Here is a 17682-nt window from a genome sequence, read left to right on the forward strand (position 1 = left end):
GTGCCGCGGCACACCGGTTGGGAACCACTGCTTTAGATGAACCAACAATTGTGCTTTATTGTTTTTTTAATTGCCGAGTAGCATTGAACGTTCTTCTTCTCTATTCTACTGACAGACGTGAATTTATTTCAGGTTTATCCATTACACTCTTTGATGTTTGATACGTGTAAAAGGTTCTAATATTAAAAAAACGAACAATCAAGCCCTGCTCGTATTTTAAAAGCAATGAAAAAGTAACGCAAAAGTAACATAATGCATTATTTTTAACTAGGTAACTTTTTTTTAAGGGAGCAACGCAATATCGTAACGCATTACTTTTAAAAGTAACTTTCCCCAACACTGTTCATAGCTAGATTTAAGTTGTCAGAGAGTGCTAAAATATAAACTTGCGTGCGTTCGAAGGTTTCTGAGCAGCAGCTGAATGAAGCCATCGCTCAGGCAGTGGAGCACAGCAGACTGAGGAGAGACAGGAGTCAGTGGAGTATGGACGGATGTAACAGCAGTGAGTTATTGATCTTTGGTTTGCTCTGAAATCAGCTTGTGACGGTCATTTCCAAATCCTGTTTGATGCATCCCGCATTTTCGGTTTTTAAGTAATCTTGCAGCGTAATTGCAACCGTAACTGCAGCTCTATACGGCAAGTAAAGCGATTTCGAGGTTACCACATTGTGCGCTTCTTTTATTAACGGCCATAAAATTGCAACAGGAAGTGGATCGACGTTATCAGGAAATTTAATTAACATTGCGAGGACCACAGCTGCGTCCGATTCGTGGTTGTGTTTAGATTCAGTCAGATTTAATGTGCATGTGTGAAACAGGCCAAGCTGAACGCTGTTTTAGGTGTAAAGTTGTGCTTTATTTACAAGCGGAAACCCGAGGCCCGTGACTTGGACTAAAGGGTTGTGCACACTTTCCGAAAATTGTAAAATGTTGTAGTTTTTGTGCAAGGACCTTAAAAAAAGGCAAAACGATTAGTAATAATAAAATTGCTCACCTGAGACAGGGTTCGGATCATGTTCAACATGATTTACAGTGTTCCTACAGTCACGGGAAACCTGCAAATGTATGATTTATTATTATTATTTTTTACATTTTCTGATTTCCATAGATTAAAAAAATACTTATTATGAATAATATACATTGTATAATATAGTACAATTTATACACACACACATACATACATATATATATATATATATATATATATATATATATATATATATATATATATATATATATATATGTATATACTGTATGTATATATATATATATATATATATATATATATATATATATATATATATATATATACACATTAAAAATAATAATGTAATGCAATGATGTACATTTCAGTTTCAGTAAGTATCGTTGCACCTATTAGTTGCTCGCATATTACTAGAATATTAACGATTTATGAGTGCTAATTAAGCACATATTAATGCCTTATTCTACCTGATCTTAACAACTACCTTGCTAACTACTAATAAGCAGCAAATTAGGATTTTATTGAGGGTTAAATTTGTAGTTAATAGTTAACAAGTGATACCAAAATACGAATCATGAACTCGTTTAGTTGTCATGGAAGTTCAACGGTCAGAAAGTGTGGGAGACATGAGCTCAGATGAAGGTGATGTCTGCGTGTGATCTCAGGTCTGAGGAGAGCGGACGCCTGTTCTCACAGCAGACAGAAGTGTACGCGCTGTCTGGACCGGAGCACCACCTGCAGACGAGCACAGAAACCCATGATGCGATCGTGTAGCGAGGGCGCCTACAGCCAGCGCTGTATACCGGCCAGCACCACCACTCAGTCCTTCCTCGAACCCCAGCACGTCACCAGAGTGCAGAGCATGGACGTCTCTTTAACAACCAACAGTCAAACTTCACTTAATAACACACTCTCTCCGGCCTCGTTCACGGACGACGACTATAACATTCCCTATAAGTGTCCGATGAATTTCACTGGGCAGCAAACATTAGATGTGCCTGCCGGTGTAGTGAGGAGCTCAACGCAAGGAGCAGCAAACCAGGCACGGAGGTACTGCAGACGACAGGAAGTCAGCAGTCAGGAAGCGCTGACTGATTCGAGCGGCTCTAGTCGAGGTTCACCAGTGAAAGAGGAAGATCTGCTGCCTTCTCAAAGCAACTGCCAGGTAGGGCTGGTTTTTTATTAAAGAAAGAATATTCAGGGGCCGTTTTTGGCTCAATTGAAAACGATTATGTCTTTGTTTCATTTTCCTTGTGCAGATTTGCACAGCAATGCATATCATGTCAGCGAGGTTATGCGCAGTCAATTAATTATATGCAGGTTTAAATTTACAGATTTTTTGCTCAAGTCAAAGAGACTGTTTTGAGTGGTTTTCACTGTAAGACTGATGCATTGCCCATAAATGGTAGTTGAGTAAGTCAATAAACAATTGGCATTTTTTTACACAGTTTTTGCATGAGATAAGCACAAGTGAGCAGCTGTGCTTCTCAAAAGAAAAAGGGGAATTCATTTTTTTCCTTATATTTTCTGAATGGATTTTCGAATGCATCTGACTGGACAGCAAGTATAAAAGTACATAAACATAAAACAGTGTGTGCAAATAGTCTTTTTTTTTTTTATGCAATTTCCGATAAAATGAGGAAATTGTTCAACAGGACGACTGTCTTCATCATGATCTGTGAAAAACTGAAAGGTGTCAAATTTAACAGTGTGCAAACTAAATATATTGCCATTGTCTATTTTTTTAAACATAAAGAAAGAAATAAAAAATCAAGTAACTCCATTACTTGAATATTTGGTGAATTCAGTGACTCTAAATCTGGCCATCTCTTGCTTTAATGAATGGCTAACCAGGACCCCGACAAGAAGTGAAAGAGACGTTTTTTCGTTTTTAAACGTGCATCAGTCTCACACAATGCTTTATTCAATAATTTAGTTTGGGTTATATTACAAACAATAGTGCACCAAATAAAAGGGGTAAACCAAATAAAAACTAAGCAATATTCAGCTGGTCAGACTACAGTGAATATATGAACAGCCTCTTTCGTCACACCACAGGATCATTGAAAGCAATTAGTGAAAACAGAAAGCTGATTAAAGTGAAAAAAACTAATCTTTACAAATGCATTACTTTTATGCCAATTTCTATTTCCTAAATTTCAACTAAAATTAACACTCATTTTACAGTGACTACGGTTTTCGTGCCTTACTCAAATCTTTTATTGTTTCTCCACATGCATCTAGTTTTTCTGCAGTCTATACAGGGCTTTGAGAAAGATCTCAAGGCTTCTGTTTAAGAATGTACGTAGAATTTCATGCTACTTCTTTCTGGACGTTTTGATGTCAGTGTTTGATGACAATTTTTTTTATGAATCTGTGTGCACTTTATACAAACATTTTTTGCACAATAGTGCATCATATGTGTGATTCGGGTATTGAAATGCTTGAGTGTTTGGCATGAGGCATGGCTCTAGAGTGTTTGTGTGTGCCTGTTTTTCTGTGTGCAACAGTGTTGCATGAAGAAATTATGCATTTCTACACCTTTTCGATTTTTTTTTGTAAGACTCAAACTCAACTAACCATTTCCTGTTTTTGTGACAGGAAGTGGTTGAATGCGCAGAAGTCGGAACTAAAGCATCTGCCTGTATCTCTGAGACTAAAAGTGACTCAACACACAGAGGGGACCGACATCACAGCGGTATGTTAAACTAAAAGTATACCTACTACTGGTTAATCCTATTACATGACAAAAAGAGAGACATATGTCGTGTAGGTGGCATAACTTAGATTTAGATATTTACTATTCTGAGCAAGATCAAAACATGTATGCTGAGACTTTTCATTTCCTGATTCAGCTGATAACAGTAAGTTCCTGTATAGCAAGGTTTTCTAAAAAAATATATTTGTAACACTTATAATATTTTCATATATGATAGATTCATATCATATTCTATTTTTGAATGAAAATAAAACAATTGTTACAAATATTGGATGTAAGACAGCACGTGAGTCAGTTCTCACTTTGCACCTCTGTGTTCAACAGCTTATTAAAAGGAAATTAAAAGGACGCTATTATGTTACAGGTCCAGAGTCCCCATCTAACGTGTGTAGTCTGAGTAAGCGTGTCGGTCTGAGACGTCAGGCTCGTTTGGAGTTCAGTACAGATCAACCACTTGACCCCTGGGTAAAGCTTACAGAGAGCCCGGAGAACCAGTATTACTTTTTCAAAACCATGAGTGACCAAAATGGAGATAGTGAGGTTAATGGCACAGCCCTTGACACCACAAACACCACCTCAGACTCCAAATCCGATCAACCTCCCAATGGAAAAAAAGGCCCCCCGGTGGCTCCAAAGCCTGCATGGGCACGTCAGAGCATTAAAAGCATTAAGTCTGGGAAACCGATAACAGAAGCTTTGAAGCATCCGGATAACAGGAGCCACGATACTGGAAGGACCTTTGGGATTAGTCTGAGGGCTGCTTCATCAGGAGCCAATTTGTCAATCAGGCAGAAGATCAGCTCTTTTGAGACTTTCTCAAGTCCTGATGGAGCCGAAAGGCCAAGCAGGAGACTGGCCCCAACTGCATCTCTTCCTCCAGTGGAGAAGACGACTAAAACCTCATCTGTAGACTACAGCAATGCAGGGAGAACTAAAGTTACCACAAGCAACTTGCACAATAATGATGACTGCCAGTCCACACCGACAATTTCAGCCACCACCCAGCCCCCAGAAGAAGAAAATCAAGAACCAGTGCCCCTCGTTTCAAATATTATTTCGGAGCCCTGTCATTCCACGGCAGAGGAAGAAAATCAATCAACTTCTCATGATTCAGAGCCCTGTAAGCCGATCCCTGTTGAGGAACCTGCTCTTGACTCCACACAAGAGCTTCCACCTGCTGCTGAGACTGAGCAGGAGCCCACACCTTCTGAAGAGGATTTGCCTCCTTTAAGCCACGTCCCGAGGAGATCGAGCAGCTCAAAGGAGGGTCCTACAGAAAAAACTGAAGATGCAGGAACTCATGCAGTGAGCTTGAGGACACGAAGTCTTCCTCTCAGTCCCTCTTCAGATGCCCCCAGCTCAAGCGGCTTGGACGGGGAGAGCCTGGGGATCATCTTGTCCTTCAGCAACCAAGTATCCAATGCTCTGATGCGATCCATGCAATCCCTGCCGCAGTCCCCTTGCATTAGGTTTGGGAACCCCTGGGGCGCCCCACCAGGATCCCCTCTTCATGACTCAATAGAGGAAGACTCTGCTGGTGAAAAGGCCTCATCTTCAGCAGTGCTAGAAAACAACGAAAAGGGCTTCTCTGTAAGGTAGGCGACTTATCCAAGCATATTATCTCTGAAAACAATGCAGGACAAAAGCGCTTGGAAGATGAAAGCGTTTGGGGTATAATTACACTGTAGTGTTGTGTTGGCTGACGGGATAGGATACGATCACTTGCAGGGACTGGAGCCAACAATGTCAGCTTCTTTTATGTTGAGAACTGGCTTCATGATAAAGGCATTGCAGAGGTTTGAATCATTTGAGAATCTGTTTTAAATGAAACAAGAAGCGGAAATGCAGCTCTTTTGAGTTAGTCACAAACAACAGAGCATTTCACACTAATGTCTTGCAAGCTCTCATACAGTACTAGTACTTATCACTGTTAGGAAAAAAAAAAAAAACTTCCTGTAATGAGTGTTTGAGCTGAAGTAGTATGTGTGATGAGATATGATTAATTTGGCCACAATGTGTGCAAGCATAATGTAAAATTTGCTTATAGTTTGAAGAAGTCTAAGGCCGGCCGCACATTTAAAACTTGATTTTAAGTCCTCTTTGCCATGCCACAACAATTGTGCAATTGTTTTGGTCCAAAAAATCTTCAGTTGTGTGGTGTCATCCAAGAAGATCACTCATATTATTTTATTCTCCTTTGTTTTTATTTACAACAAATGCAAGGAGAACCAGTTGATGATGCTGATTGTCCTTCATTTGTTGTTTTAATTCCCAAGTTATGCTTGATTTCACAAGTCTTTATGAGATCTCATCTCACTGTGAAAATGATAGATAATGTTTGGAAGATAAGGTTAAACATCAGCTGAAACTGTTCTTTAATGAAGATTGTTGTATATACAGCATGCATCATCTTCTGATGTAAACAAGGTGCAGCGTTGTTTTGCTGTCTTTGCAGGGTCCGAAAGTTCTCGAATTTCATCAAAAATATCTTAATTTGTGTTCTGAAGATGAACAGATGTCTTACAGGTTTGGGTGAATAAATAGGAGACAGGTTTTTCACTTTTGTGTGAACTATCTCTTCAAGTTTGTAGTCTTCTTTAGATTTAAAATCGGTCCGATGTGTCCCGGGCCTAAATTGTAAAAATCCTGCTTGGATGGCCACTGTCATGTTGAGTTTAAATTCAACCAAACATAAATCCACCTGACAGAGCTCAACAAGCTATGTTCTTTTACTAGAAAGTATTGGAAACAGGTAGGACATCCAGGGTCAGGATTGGACACTCCTGCTCTAGAACCAATGTTATCTTGGCAGTGTACCAAATAGAGATTGAAGGGTTGCAGGGGCAGTGATTCCCCCAACAATGCATATTTTGATTCAATGTATAAATTACAATGAATCTTGAACACCTTGGTTAGCTGGTTCAGGTGCGTTAGCCAAACTCTGCAGGATGGTAGTCTTTAGGCTACCCCTGGTCAAAGGCACTTTCAATCGAGCTAACTCATATCTGGTCTACAGCTTGGCTAAACTGAGAGAGCGTACCATAGAGAGAGGGGAGGAGTGCGAAAAGGAAGAATGGAAACCTGAACGACTGCCCACTTCAGCCACAGATGTCTGTGCCCAATCTATGCTCTCAGCCCTTCCGCCACAGGAGATTCAGCAGATGATCCAGGAAGTCAAGGATCTGGATGAAGACACGCTAAGGGTGGGTTTAGCTCTGCTTTGATAATCATAGAGCCGATACAACAAAGTGCACGCTGTTGGCTATTGTCTGTCGTTGATTACTTCCACATCCTACTCCCCAAGCCTGAATATGTATGAGAAGTGTGACAGAGGAACAATTGGTTCTCTGTAACAAAACGGTATATTTGAGGTGCTCTTAAAGGTCAATGAGCTTTCTTTTATGTGCTGCTGCATTCTGAAACGCACTTGAGTTGAAAAAAAATATATAAAGGCGTGCTTCTCTAGGTCAAGAGTGCGACTTCCTGACCATGGCAGTGTTGCAATGTCCCTCTTGGGTGCATTTTATTGCATTTATGACTGTTCCCTATACCACATTTTCTGTCTTCAGTTAAACAAAGCTGTCTATATTCCTTCAGATTAATGAAGTTATGAGCACTATGTACATACCCATAGAAATTATGTGTTTTGTGCTGTAGGAGCAAAATGCAGAAAAAGAGGAAATGTTACTATTTTGAAGAAATTTCTTGAGGCCATGCCAGCTTTTCTGTTGGTTCTGTTGGAACTGTAAAAGTAATCTTAGAGTGGTTTGCTGCATTAGCCTAGTTAGCTAATTACGCTTTTGTTGGATTTTCCATAGTTTATTTTAAATGGACAAGATCGTGTTTTTGTAACGTAACATCTTCTATACAGTTTCTTAGTCATTTTTAAGGGGGTTTAGCATGGCGTGCCAGAAGATGATTTAAATGGGGCAGTCACTTAAAAATAAAGATGCTTAAAAGGTTCTTCAAAGCAATGCCATAGAATAACTATTTTTGGTTCCTCAAATAAACACTCAGTCAAAGATTCTTTAAAGAACCATATTTCTTATGTTTTTTGTTATCTGAAGAACATTCTTTCGTCTCAAACCTTTTGTGAGGCCGAAGGTTTTTACAGATGTTAAAGGTTCTTTGTGGAACCATTTAGACAAAGTTTCTTCTATGGCACCTTTATTTTTAAGAGTGTATATGTTTAAATCTAACCACTAGCATAAGACCTTCAAGTCACTCAATATAATTTGTATTAATAATTTTAAAACAGGAATGGAAAGAAATGTTAAAAGCAAATCAAATTTAGTTTGATGTTCAAAAGACTTTGATAGTTCTTAGAAATAATATAACAAAAGGTTATATGAAATGAGCAGTATGTTTGAATATGCAGTATTATAAAACTTTAGGTCAATATAAATATAAATCATTATTTCTGCATGCACATAATAGGTTAGATTTCAAAACGCACTCAATGAAGCAAGTTTTTCAGAAAATGCACAATTTTGGTCCCAAGACAAATTCAGTAGATATGCCTTAAAAATCAAAATTTGTAGTTGAGCAAACTTCTGTTAAGAAATGTATATTTACACCCAAATAATCTATAAATCATAATTAGACAAGTGCCAGATTTTGACAAAATAAGTTATCGACGATTATTAAGTGCCTTTTTTAACACTAAGGAAGGCAGTATCTCTATATTTCTCTCAAAACTGCATGACGTAATGGAGTGGGAACAGGATCCAGCCCGTCTGGAAATCATCAATGTGGCAGCTGTTCTTTACAAAGCGATAAACCCGTGTTCACAAATACAGATTGTTCTTCGGAATGTTCTAGAATAACAGCTTTGCTAAATGCAGTTCCGTTTACAGTACAACCACAGATACTGAGGGGCTTTGAACCACAAAATATGCCTAATTCGGATTTCTTAATGTCCATTAGCAACTGGAAGACATCCACGTTGTGATTCTACATAAAGAAGAAGGAGCTGGCTTGGGTTTCAGCATCGCCGGCGGTATCGATCTGGAGAACAAAGCAACTACGGTGAGTGACGTCTCTGTATCTCCATAAACCACACACCACAGCTCATCTACTTCACCTGTCAACAGGACACAGCCTCTTCAGTTTGGTCATCATCTGTATTAGATCAGTATTGTTTTCCTGCTTCCCAGAAACACAACGCAAGATCTCAGGCAGAACGTCTAAAACTGCAAATCTCTCATTTGTGAGTGTAATAAATTAAAAACGATCCTTTGGACCAGGTTTGACGTCACTGACAATAATCGTAACTTTTTCAAATGGGTTTTCTACGATAAATGTGAAATCTATGGCAGAAGGCATGATTTTTAGTGGAGGGAGTACTAAAATCTTAGGAAATTAGTACACAAACAGCTGAAATTGTGGTCTATTTCTTTCATAATATGAAAAAGAATTGGATATTAGGATGACATGGACATAAGTAAATGATGACAAATTTTAATTTCAAAACTACTGTTAAAACCTTTGGGGTTACATTTTTATGATTTTTTAAAAATAGAAAATACTTGATCAGGTGACAGTAAATACATTAATAATGTTACAAAAGATATCTATTTAAAAAAAATACTGCTCTTTATTGAAGAATGCTGAAAATTTTTTATCACGGTTTCCACAAAAATAGTGATAGTTTTAATAAATGAGCAAATCAGCATATTATGAATTCTGAAGAATCGTGACACTGAAGCATAATAATGCTTAAAATTCTACTTTGCATTGCAGAAATTAATTACATATTAAAATATATTCAAACAGAAAACAGTTGTAAAATATTTCACAATATTACTGTATTTTTACTGTATTTTCATCAATAGGTATAAGAGGCTTCTTTAAAAAAAATAAAATTAAAAAATTAAAACACACTACCCTAAATTTTTTACATTATGGGATACAGCTACACACCTCCAGCTGTTTTATTGTTTACTAAATATGTTTCTTTTACTGTATCATGTACCTTCAGGTTCACAGGGTGTTTCCAAGCGGTCTGGCTGCTCAGGAGGGCACCATAGAAAGAGGAGACGAGGTGCTGTCCATTAACGGGCAAACGCTAAAAAACGTCACGCACAGCGACGCCACGGCGATTCTCAGGCAGGCCCGCACCATGAAGCAGGCGGTGATCGTGGTGTCCAAAAACAAAGACCCAGCTAACGCTAACGAGCCCAGCTGCAGCAGCGGGCCAGAGAGCAGCGTCACAGGTGGGCCAACATTACTGACGTCAGCACAGAAATGACATTAACGTTTAATGTCAGTGTTTAAAAGGGCACGAAAAGAAATACAGAGCTGCGTGTTGTGTAATAAATAGCTCTATTTGAACTGGGGGGAATTCGTGTTTCACAGATGGACCAATTCTATCCAAATCTGACACGTCATCCGTTCACGCACAACTTTAGCGGGAATGGCTGAGATAATTGTAGTTTTAGATAACTTGGATGGAAGATTAGTGTTTCGCAATGCTTAAAGCCAAACTTCTTGTGCTGCCATTATGGATTTAGTCTTTTAACGGTTTCCAGGATCACATTTCACCGGGTTTTATGGTATATCTGGATGCATTATTAATGATTCCTGCAAAATATGCCTTAATTCATTCTATGGTGTCCAAAAATGACTCTTAGGGGACGATGGAGGTGAAGTTGTAACAATGGAGCTGGAGAAAAACGCAGGTGGAGTTGGATTTAGTCTTGAGGGAGGAAAAGGCTCCATTAACGGCGACAGACCACTAACTGTCAACAGAACATTTACAGGTGAGACCACCGAACAACCGAACCTTAAACGAACGATTCACCCAGAAATGAACATTTGCTCAAAGCCTTCATACCCTCAGGTCATCCAAGGTGTGAGTTGGTTTCTTCCTCGATACAGATTTGGAGAAATGTAGCGTTGCATGACTTGCTCACCAAAGGAATCCTCCGCAGCGAATGGGTGCCGTCAGAGTCCAAACAGCAAACGATGTTTGCAACGGTTTAAACATGTCTTGATGGACATGCATTTTTTCACTTGACAATATTTATCAGCCGTTGGATTCTCATACTGACGGCACCCATTCACTGTAGAGGATCTATTGGCGAGCAAGCGACGTAATGCTCAATTGCTCCTTAAGAGTACCGTCTTGTTAAATAAATCAGTCCTACATAAATCTTTTGTAAAGTTATGCAGATCACACGCAAGCTTGCAAATTAGAACGTAACACGGATGATATAATATATACTGTGTTTTCTCTGGCAGGGAGTGACGCTGAGCAAAAGGGGCTGAAGTCCGGTGACGAGGTACTGCAGATACAGGACTCGTCTCTGCAGGGTCTCACGCGCTTTGAGGCCTGGACACTCATTAAAGGCCTCAACGACGGGCCGTTCACACTCCTCATTAAGAGAAAAAAATGCGATTAGAGAGACTCCACTCAGAAGACAATACAGGACTGAAGCCAAATTATGCAAAACTTCATTTCAAGCATTGGGGAAACGACTAAAAAAAAATTACTTAAAAGTCGGGTTCCCGTAACATTTTCATTTTTCTTAATGCAATCAAGACAAACTTTTTCTATTTAATTAAGCGTTTTAGAGTTCCTATAAACACTTGAAACGTTTACATGACTGTTAGGTTTCCCGCTTCACGTTTTGCGGCCCCCGATATTTCCAGGTTTTCCGTGACTGGGGGAACCCTGCTGGGATCATTCGGTTTCCTCGATCGCTCCATTTCGCCATTAATGCATTTTGACAGTACGACTTTGGTCTCCTATATGACGTGCATGACGTGCATCGCTGCATGTCGTGGTGCTACATGATCAGGAAAGCTTGTTTTTCTGAGCAGAGTTTTATAGCCCATCGCTGTGCTGGTGTGATGATGTTTTACCGTCGCAATCAGGGATTCATAAAAAAAAAAAAAAAAAAAAAAGAGATACTTTTCAAATCTGCCTGTTTTGATGCAATGATTTGCACAAGCCTGTAAATAGTTTCGGATATATTTCTACACCATTTCACCAAAGCAGAATGTCATGAAGCACTTGTGGCAGTTTTCAGGGGATTAGAAATAGAATATTTAAATTTTTTTTTTAATGTCAAATGCTCTCCCTAACAGTACATTGCTCTAGTTTTTCATCAAAGGCAGAAAAAAATAAAATAAATATATATATATATTCCTTAGATTTTTTTCAGAAATATCTAACAGAATACACCTTTCACAGTTAAAAAAAAAAAATTAAATAAAAAATACTGTGCCTCTAGTATTCTGGTCTTGTTATTTTTTTCCCCCTTGAAAAGAAAAGAAAGGCCTTAATATATTGAAAGTGTGTCAGAAGAAATTTTACATGTTTTACCCGTTAAGGTTTGTAATGCTGAAATAAAGTAAAATGCAAATTATAATTATGGTCGCTGATCATTTTTAATATCTGAAAAGGAGAATCATACAGTGGGTTTTACAAAGTGCAGTTTCTTTTGTTTTCGCTTCTTTTAAGTATTAACAGACAGTACACAGATGTCCCAGTCAGTGGCAGGTGGACATATAATAAACCGCATTGAGCAAAAACAGACTAAAACGCATTTGAAGTCGACACGAAATGACTCGAATTCAATCCACATTTCTAGGTCCGTCACGAAGGCCTCGTACCGCTCCACTTCTCCCAGCCAATCATCCGCCTCCGTTCTGATTAGCACCGCCCACTCTCCGCGATGCAATCAAAACGAGTGCAAAGCAATGTTTGTTCTAAATGCGTCATTTTACAGAAATAAAATGACCTGTGGTTGACATTTCATGTTGACTTCAAGAAAATTCAAAATCTGGAATAATCACACACACACACACACACACACACACACACACACACACACACACACATTTGACAAAACTGACAAACTGTATACGCTGCTTTTGGAATGTAAATCCGTGTGTATTATTAAAGTATACAGAGGACTTTTGCACAATACTACTGAAGGCAAGCACGCACTCCTTGCAACGTGAAGTCTAGACTCCAAAAATAATCCTGAACCGCTCGTTTACAGTACATAAAAATAATACAAATCTCCAGGCCATGAGCATGCGTTCACAGTAAATGTAACCGACGGCATACAGGCATAAAAATACAAAGTACCTATTGGTCGAGACGCGCGTCGGGAGGACGATCGTGCAAGCTAGACACAAACCGGCAAACGCTAATAAAGAGATCAAAAAAGTCACGCAACACGCCGGGTTCTCTCTGAGGTCGGTATTAAACAGTCCCTTTGTCCATGTGCGCTTACGACGGATTACGAGCAGAGACAGAAGGCCAAAATGGGATTCATTTCTACCACGTCTATGAAGAAACTAACCAGGAAATGTTTTTTTGTGAAAATTGTAAATAATAAAAAAAAAAAAAGCGCGCTCCCTTTTAATTCGTGCATGCAAAATATACCATATCTAATATCGATTTGAAATGTTTCAGGCGATTTCTTTCAATTTTTTTGTTTAATTCACTCCCTCAAATCCCGCCAAAATCTGAATTTCTACGATTCTTTAATCATGTTTCCACTCTGTTCTATTAAGCTTCCCATTCGTCTTAACAACTAAGGATGCTTTTGATTGGCCGTCCCGTGCTTTATGCTGGTTTATGCTCTTTTATCATTACATCTCGTATCTCTCGTCGCAATTCGGTCACGATCGTACTGGCCTCTTTTTCCGTCGGCCTCATAAATACAGTACGTAACCTCGGTTGTGTTAACCGAGAACAGCAGCAAATGCGCTTCTTCAAACTGGTCTGCAGATAGGTATCTGTCGGTAAACACCGGTTCGCCGAAGCCATTTAAAAGACGTCGCTAATTCAAATGCAGAAACGCTTACGGAAAGTTTCGTATACGTAAACGAAATTCTAAAAACGGCTTATTAATATAAAACTCGATTGAAAAAAAACTAACTATTTAGGCCAGACATCAAACATGCACTCCGTGTTGCCTTCTAAGATTTAAAATGGTGACTTGTTTTATGAAGAACTCTTTAAATCAATCGTGAGTTGAGTCCCTCCCTTTTTGAGGAGCATTATTTGCGCTGCCTATGTAGGGACCCGCGGCTCCAGACGGCAAATGCAGCTCACTACCTTTTAAAATACAGCTGTAAAAAATTTTATACAATGCCCTATATGAATGGAAATAACCCATATCTGTTGTGCTACATCATGGGAATCACACTGCTGAGTTACGTTTTAAAAACATGATGGAAAGAGCGCGATTGCCAGCAACTCTTACGTCGTGCGTTCAGGTCCCACGAAAGATAAAACGTCGTTCGAGTGCACTTCAGTCAGTCCCTTTGGATAAAACAGGGTTTCTGCAGGTTTTCATGAAGACGCTTTGAGGGCGATTGTAAAGAAAACGTACGAAACAGTGAAGACCGCGCGAAACGTGAATATGTTCTCTGAACGTGCGTGTCTCGAGAGCAGGCAATGGGTTGTATTGGCAACAGTTTCAAACGTCCCACAAATACGATATATTTTACTAAAAATTGCTTATGGCTTTAATATCTCCGCTCCCAACCAAGAACATGGAAATAATTGTTAAAAAAAACAGATCTTCTTCCTCTTCTAAGCGTAAAAAAAATACGGAATAAAATGAGAACAAATATCTGTCAAAAAAAAAGAGCCTCCACTGGCAAATATAGGTTTTCGTTTCAAGCGTAGATTCTTAATTTTGTGCATTTTTTCCTCTCAAGTAAATGTATCTTGATTAAGGAAGTTCAGATATTTGATCCGCCGAAATATCGAGTCAAAAATACCATTACATTGCAGTGCATGCAACACTAAATGACTTGAATAAACTTAATTACTAAATTAAGTCTAACTTCTGCAGAAACCCCTGCCAAATGCATAAACGTATTTTTCTTCTGTGCAACGGTTCATCGTTTTTGTGAAATAACACGACTCTGTATAAAACGGTCTGTGCGCGTGTGTAGCTACCGGAAGAATCAGGAACGAATCTAAAAGCAAATTCACTTTCCACTACGGCTTGATTAAACGCGTCGAATCCTTAAACCAATCACATGTAAGATTAAAAGTGGGAGGGGACAGTGCTATCTATAAAGTGCTATTTCAACGATTTTACGGCTTTGGTCAGGTTGCTGTAAAACTCCACCATGCTAGCGGGGAAAAACGAGTCGACGACCGAACGGGGAAGCAAACCTCCGAGGTCGGTCTGGAAAAAGCTGAACAGCTGCGTTTTGCCCGGTTCCCTGCAGAGAGAAGAAGAAAGCGAAGGCGATACTGATGAACCAACGCGCGCGGCCGAGACAAATCAGACATGGGAAATGTAGTTTTTTGCCACCATCTGCTGCCTGGCGTCTGAATTACACGGAGAAACTCACCCAGGAACGGGAACGCAGAAGCATCCGCACGGATGATTGAAGCCTCTGACGTAGCCGGGTTGAGGAGGACAGTTCGGGTGGCTCACGTTGGTAGCTGCAAAACGATAACAGTGACGTTTATTCGCGACGACCGAGATTGAGAGCCGAAGCAAACGAGAGAGGTACCGTTTGACGAAACCGTGCCGTCCTCGAAGCGTTTGACGGAGATGACATCGACGAAATCCCGAGGCGATATGATGCCCATGGCGGCCGAAGGCGTGACCGTCCGACAGATCGAAACATCCTGCGGAGCGGGAAAAAAAAGGAGAGACATCGAAATATGAGTCCGGTTGCATCGACGCGATAAATGCATCTCAATGGAAATCGGGGGTTTTGTGAATTATTCAACGTTTACGGCTTTCAAACAGGTATCTCGGATACTTCTCCAAGTCTGGCATTGAGGGTCGGTTGAGGCTATTGGTTGAGCGAGCGAGGCTTTTGGGCGTTACTTGGTCACTTTTCAGGATGTCGGCCAACGACGGAGCTACAAGAGCGCCTGAAATAAAACAGCGTTTTACGTGAAGGAGGGATGATTTAGCTCGACAATGATCTTACCGAAGACACCAGCTCAAGCAGCTCAAACTTTTTTATGTTAGCGTCCCATTTCACGCGCGGCCCGTTGATTTCAGGTTTCAAGCAGTCCCACACTTTCTCTGGACTGCCATTGACGATGCCCTCGCCTTTATACCTGAAAAAAAGCCAAAGAACACACGGTCAGCGCTCACGCGTACGGGACAAAGGTTAATGTGATGTTTGTTTGCGCACGAGGTCCACAGCGCATGCAGATTATAAGGTGAATATAAATGGAGTGAATGTAAACACAATAGTGTGTATATGATGTTTATTAAGCGGTGCTGCGGGGTTCTCACCTTTATTTTATATAAACACATTTGTCTTTAAAACGTACATATGCAAACGTACATTTTGTGTTTAATCTCAGAAGGGACGTTTTCTGAAAAGATGAAAAGCTTGAAGCAAAAAAATAAATAAAAATTAATTATGTATATGTGTGTGTGTGTGTATATATATATATATATATATATATATATATATATATATATATATATATATATATATATATATTTTTTTAATCTGTAAAACATTTTCACATTCTTATATATATATATATATATATACACACACATACATACATACACACACACATATATATTGATTTTTAATGTTTATTTTATTTTTAATTCTGTAAAACATTTTAACATTAACATTCTTATTATATATATATATATATATATATATATATATATATATATATATATATATATATATTTATTTTATTTTTTTAATTTTAATATTTTTATTAGTTATTTTCTATCAGTTTCCACAACAAAAGCAGCATCCATGTACGCCAGAAACACAGCACATATTTCAAAACTATCATTTTTCAGTACATCACGCAAAATATGACGTCTGTGATCAAAACTTTAGGTCTTCTCAGTTTAACAAGCGTTTTATTTTCTACAAACGCAAGCACTCAAGCCCGGCCCTAACCGGAGACTGAGCTGGAGATCACGCCGACGGCGTATTCAGGTCTAAGCGTAAACTAAAGCAATGCATTTATTTTTTCTTTTCTTCCATGCCCTGACAGCGCGGAGACGGATGTGCACCGAGTAATGTCCGACGTAATGAGCGCATGACAGGAGTTTGAGCAACTAAAGTATTTATAAAACACCTGCACGAGAGAAGTCGGCACATATGACGTCACGCGGACAAAATTCAGGATCGCGGAGTAATTTACAAATGTATGCTTACACGTATCCCTGGAATTCACAAGAGGGTCTCCAGTGCACCACGACGTCGTTCTGCAAATAAAACGCAGCGTTTGTTAACAGACCGACCACTGCAAAACACGGCGAAAACGACCCGGTTCCGCCGAACACTTACAGTTTTCTTGCACGTTTTCCACCCGGACTCGTCTTTTCTGTAGCTCGAGAGACGCTCCTCCACTGATCTGGCCGTGTGCGCATAATCCATGACGATGGAGAGGCTTTTTATTTTTTAGGTTACTTTTAGGTCGCTCGTCCTCTTGGCAGCGCATGCATTCGAAGCGTTGTATCGCGTGGCGATCTGCTAAATAGCGCCAAATTAAACCATTTACCCTCGATTGCTCCGGGATCTTTGCTCAAGTAGGTCCGATTTCCATACAGCAACAGTGGCTACAGTTGAATATGCCAGTTTCGGGTGTAATAGGTCAGATGTTTTCGGTTCATTCATTAGTTACACAGTGACTGTCATCGTGACTGACCGGCTGCGACGGATAATAATCCACACAGTTCAATAAAGATAAACGCAACGATGCAATTGAACATGCGCGATCAAAACAATAAGAGGCCATTAACCCGTCTAACGCCACAAAATCTTCAGAATAAAAAAAAAAATCAGTAAAAGGCCACTTCCTTAGTCGGTAGGTCGTCAGAGGAATGCTGCATTCTGGGTATTTGAGTTTTCTGGGTCGCTCCTGCTTTACAGCAGCTACATTTCTCGCCCCCATTGTCGTGTGTATTGTTAAATAAACACACGGGCGCATTATTTAAATATTAATTAGTTAATCTTTTTTTATATCACGTTTAGATGGGGCAATTTTAAT

General features: G+C 39.4%; 2 protein-coding genes across 5 annotated transcripts in view; one reads left to right on the top strand and one right to left on the bottom strand.

Annotated features, from left to right (window-relative positions):
* The window catches only part of il16 (interleukin 16), a 32516-nt gene extending 19965 nt beyond the window's left edge, over positions 1 to 12551 (top strand). For 2 of the 4 annotated variants that reach the window (XM_043243972.1, XM_043243974.1), the window contains 10 exons: positions 403 to 502; positions 1651 to 2150; positions 3230 to 3286; positions 3587 to 3683; positions 4069 to 5299; positions 6721 to 6907; positions 8631 to 8732; positions 9685 to 9919; positions 10337 to 10465; positions 10947 to 12551. In XM_043243972.1, coding sequence (XP_043099907.1) covers positions 403 to 502; positions 1651 to 2150; positions 3230 to 3286; positions 3587 to 3683; positions 4069 to 5299; positions 6721 to 6907; positions 8631 to 8732; positions 9685 to 9919; positions 10337 to 10465; positions 10947 to 11107 — 2799 coding nt within the window. In that variant the 3' untranslated portion in view covers positions 11108 to 12551. The remainder of the gene's footprint in view (positions 1 to 402; positions 503 to 1650; positions 2151 to 3229; positions 3287 to 3586; positions 3684 to 4068; positions 5300 to 6720; positions 6908 to 8630; positions 8733 to 9684; positions 9920 to 10336; positions 10466 to 10946) is intronic. The other 2 variants (XM_043243973.1, XM_043243976.1) reach the window with 2 other exon arrangements.
* Positions 12552 to 13044: 493 nt separating this feature from the next.
* On the bottom strand, positions 13045 to 17492 carry stard5 (StAR-related lipid transfer (START) domain containing 5). The gene is made up of 6 exons (XM_043243979.1): positions 16980 to 17492; positions 16848 to 16897; positions 15633 to 15765; positions 15204 to 15321; positions 15039 to 15132; positions 13045 to 14906 (listed from the first exon to the last, which is right to left on the bottom strand). Exons 1-6 carry the CDS (start codon positions 17067 to 17069, stop codon positions 14762 to 14764), a joined length of 630 nt encoding a protein of 209 aa, XP_043099914.1. The 5' UTR covers positions 17070 to 17492; the 3' UTR covers positions 13045 to 14761.
* Between the last annotated feature and the right edge of the window lie 190 nt (positions 17493 to 17682).

This window comes from Puntigrus tetrazona, chromosome 7, assembly GCF_018831695.1.
Source record: "Puntigrus tetrazona isolate hp1 chromosome 7, ASM1883169v1, whole genome shotgun sequence".
Lineage (NCBI taxonomy): Eukaryota > Metazoa > Chordata > Actinopteri > Cypriniformes > Cyprinidae > Puntigrus > Puntigrus tetrazona.

What these genes read in the sequence shown, in the direction of transcription:
- stard5 (XM_043243979.1), bottom strand. Translation starts at nt 17,069, where the DNA reads ATGGATTATGCGCACACGGCCAGATCAGTGGAGGAGCGTCTCTCGAGC. An exon ending in GGAAAACGTGCAAGAAAACT is followed by an intron (nt 16,898 to 16,979) that starts GTAAGTGTTCGG and finishes TTTTATTTGCAG; the next exon opens with AACGACGTCGTGGTGCACTG. An exon ending in CGGCACGGTTTCGTCAAACG is followed by an intron (nt 15,133 to 15,203) that starts GTACCTCTCTCG and finishes ATCGTTTTGCAG; the next exon opens with CTACCAACGTGAGCCACCCG.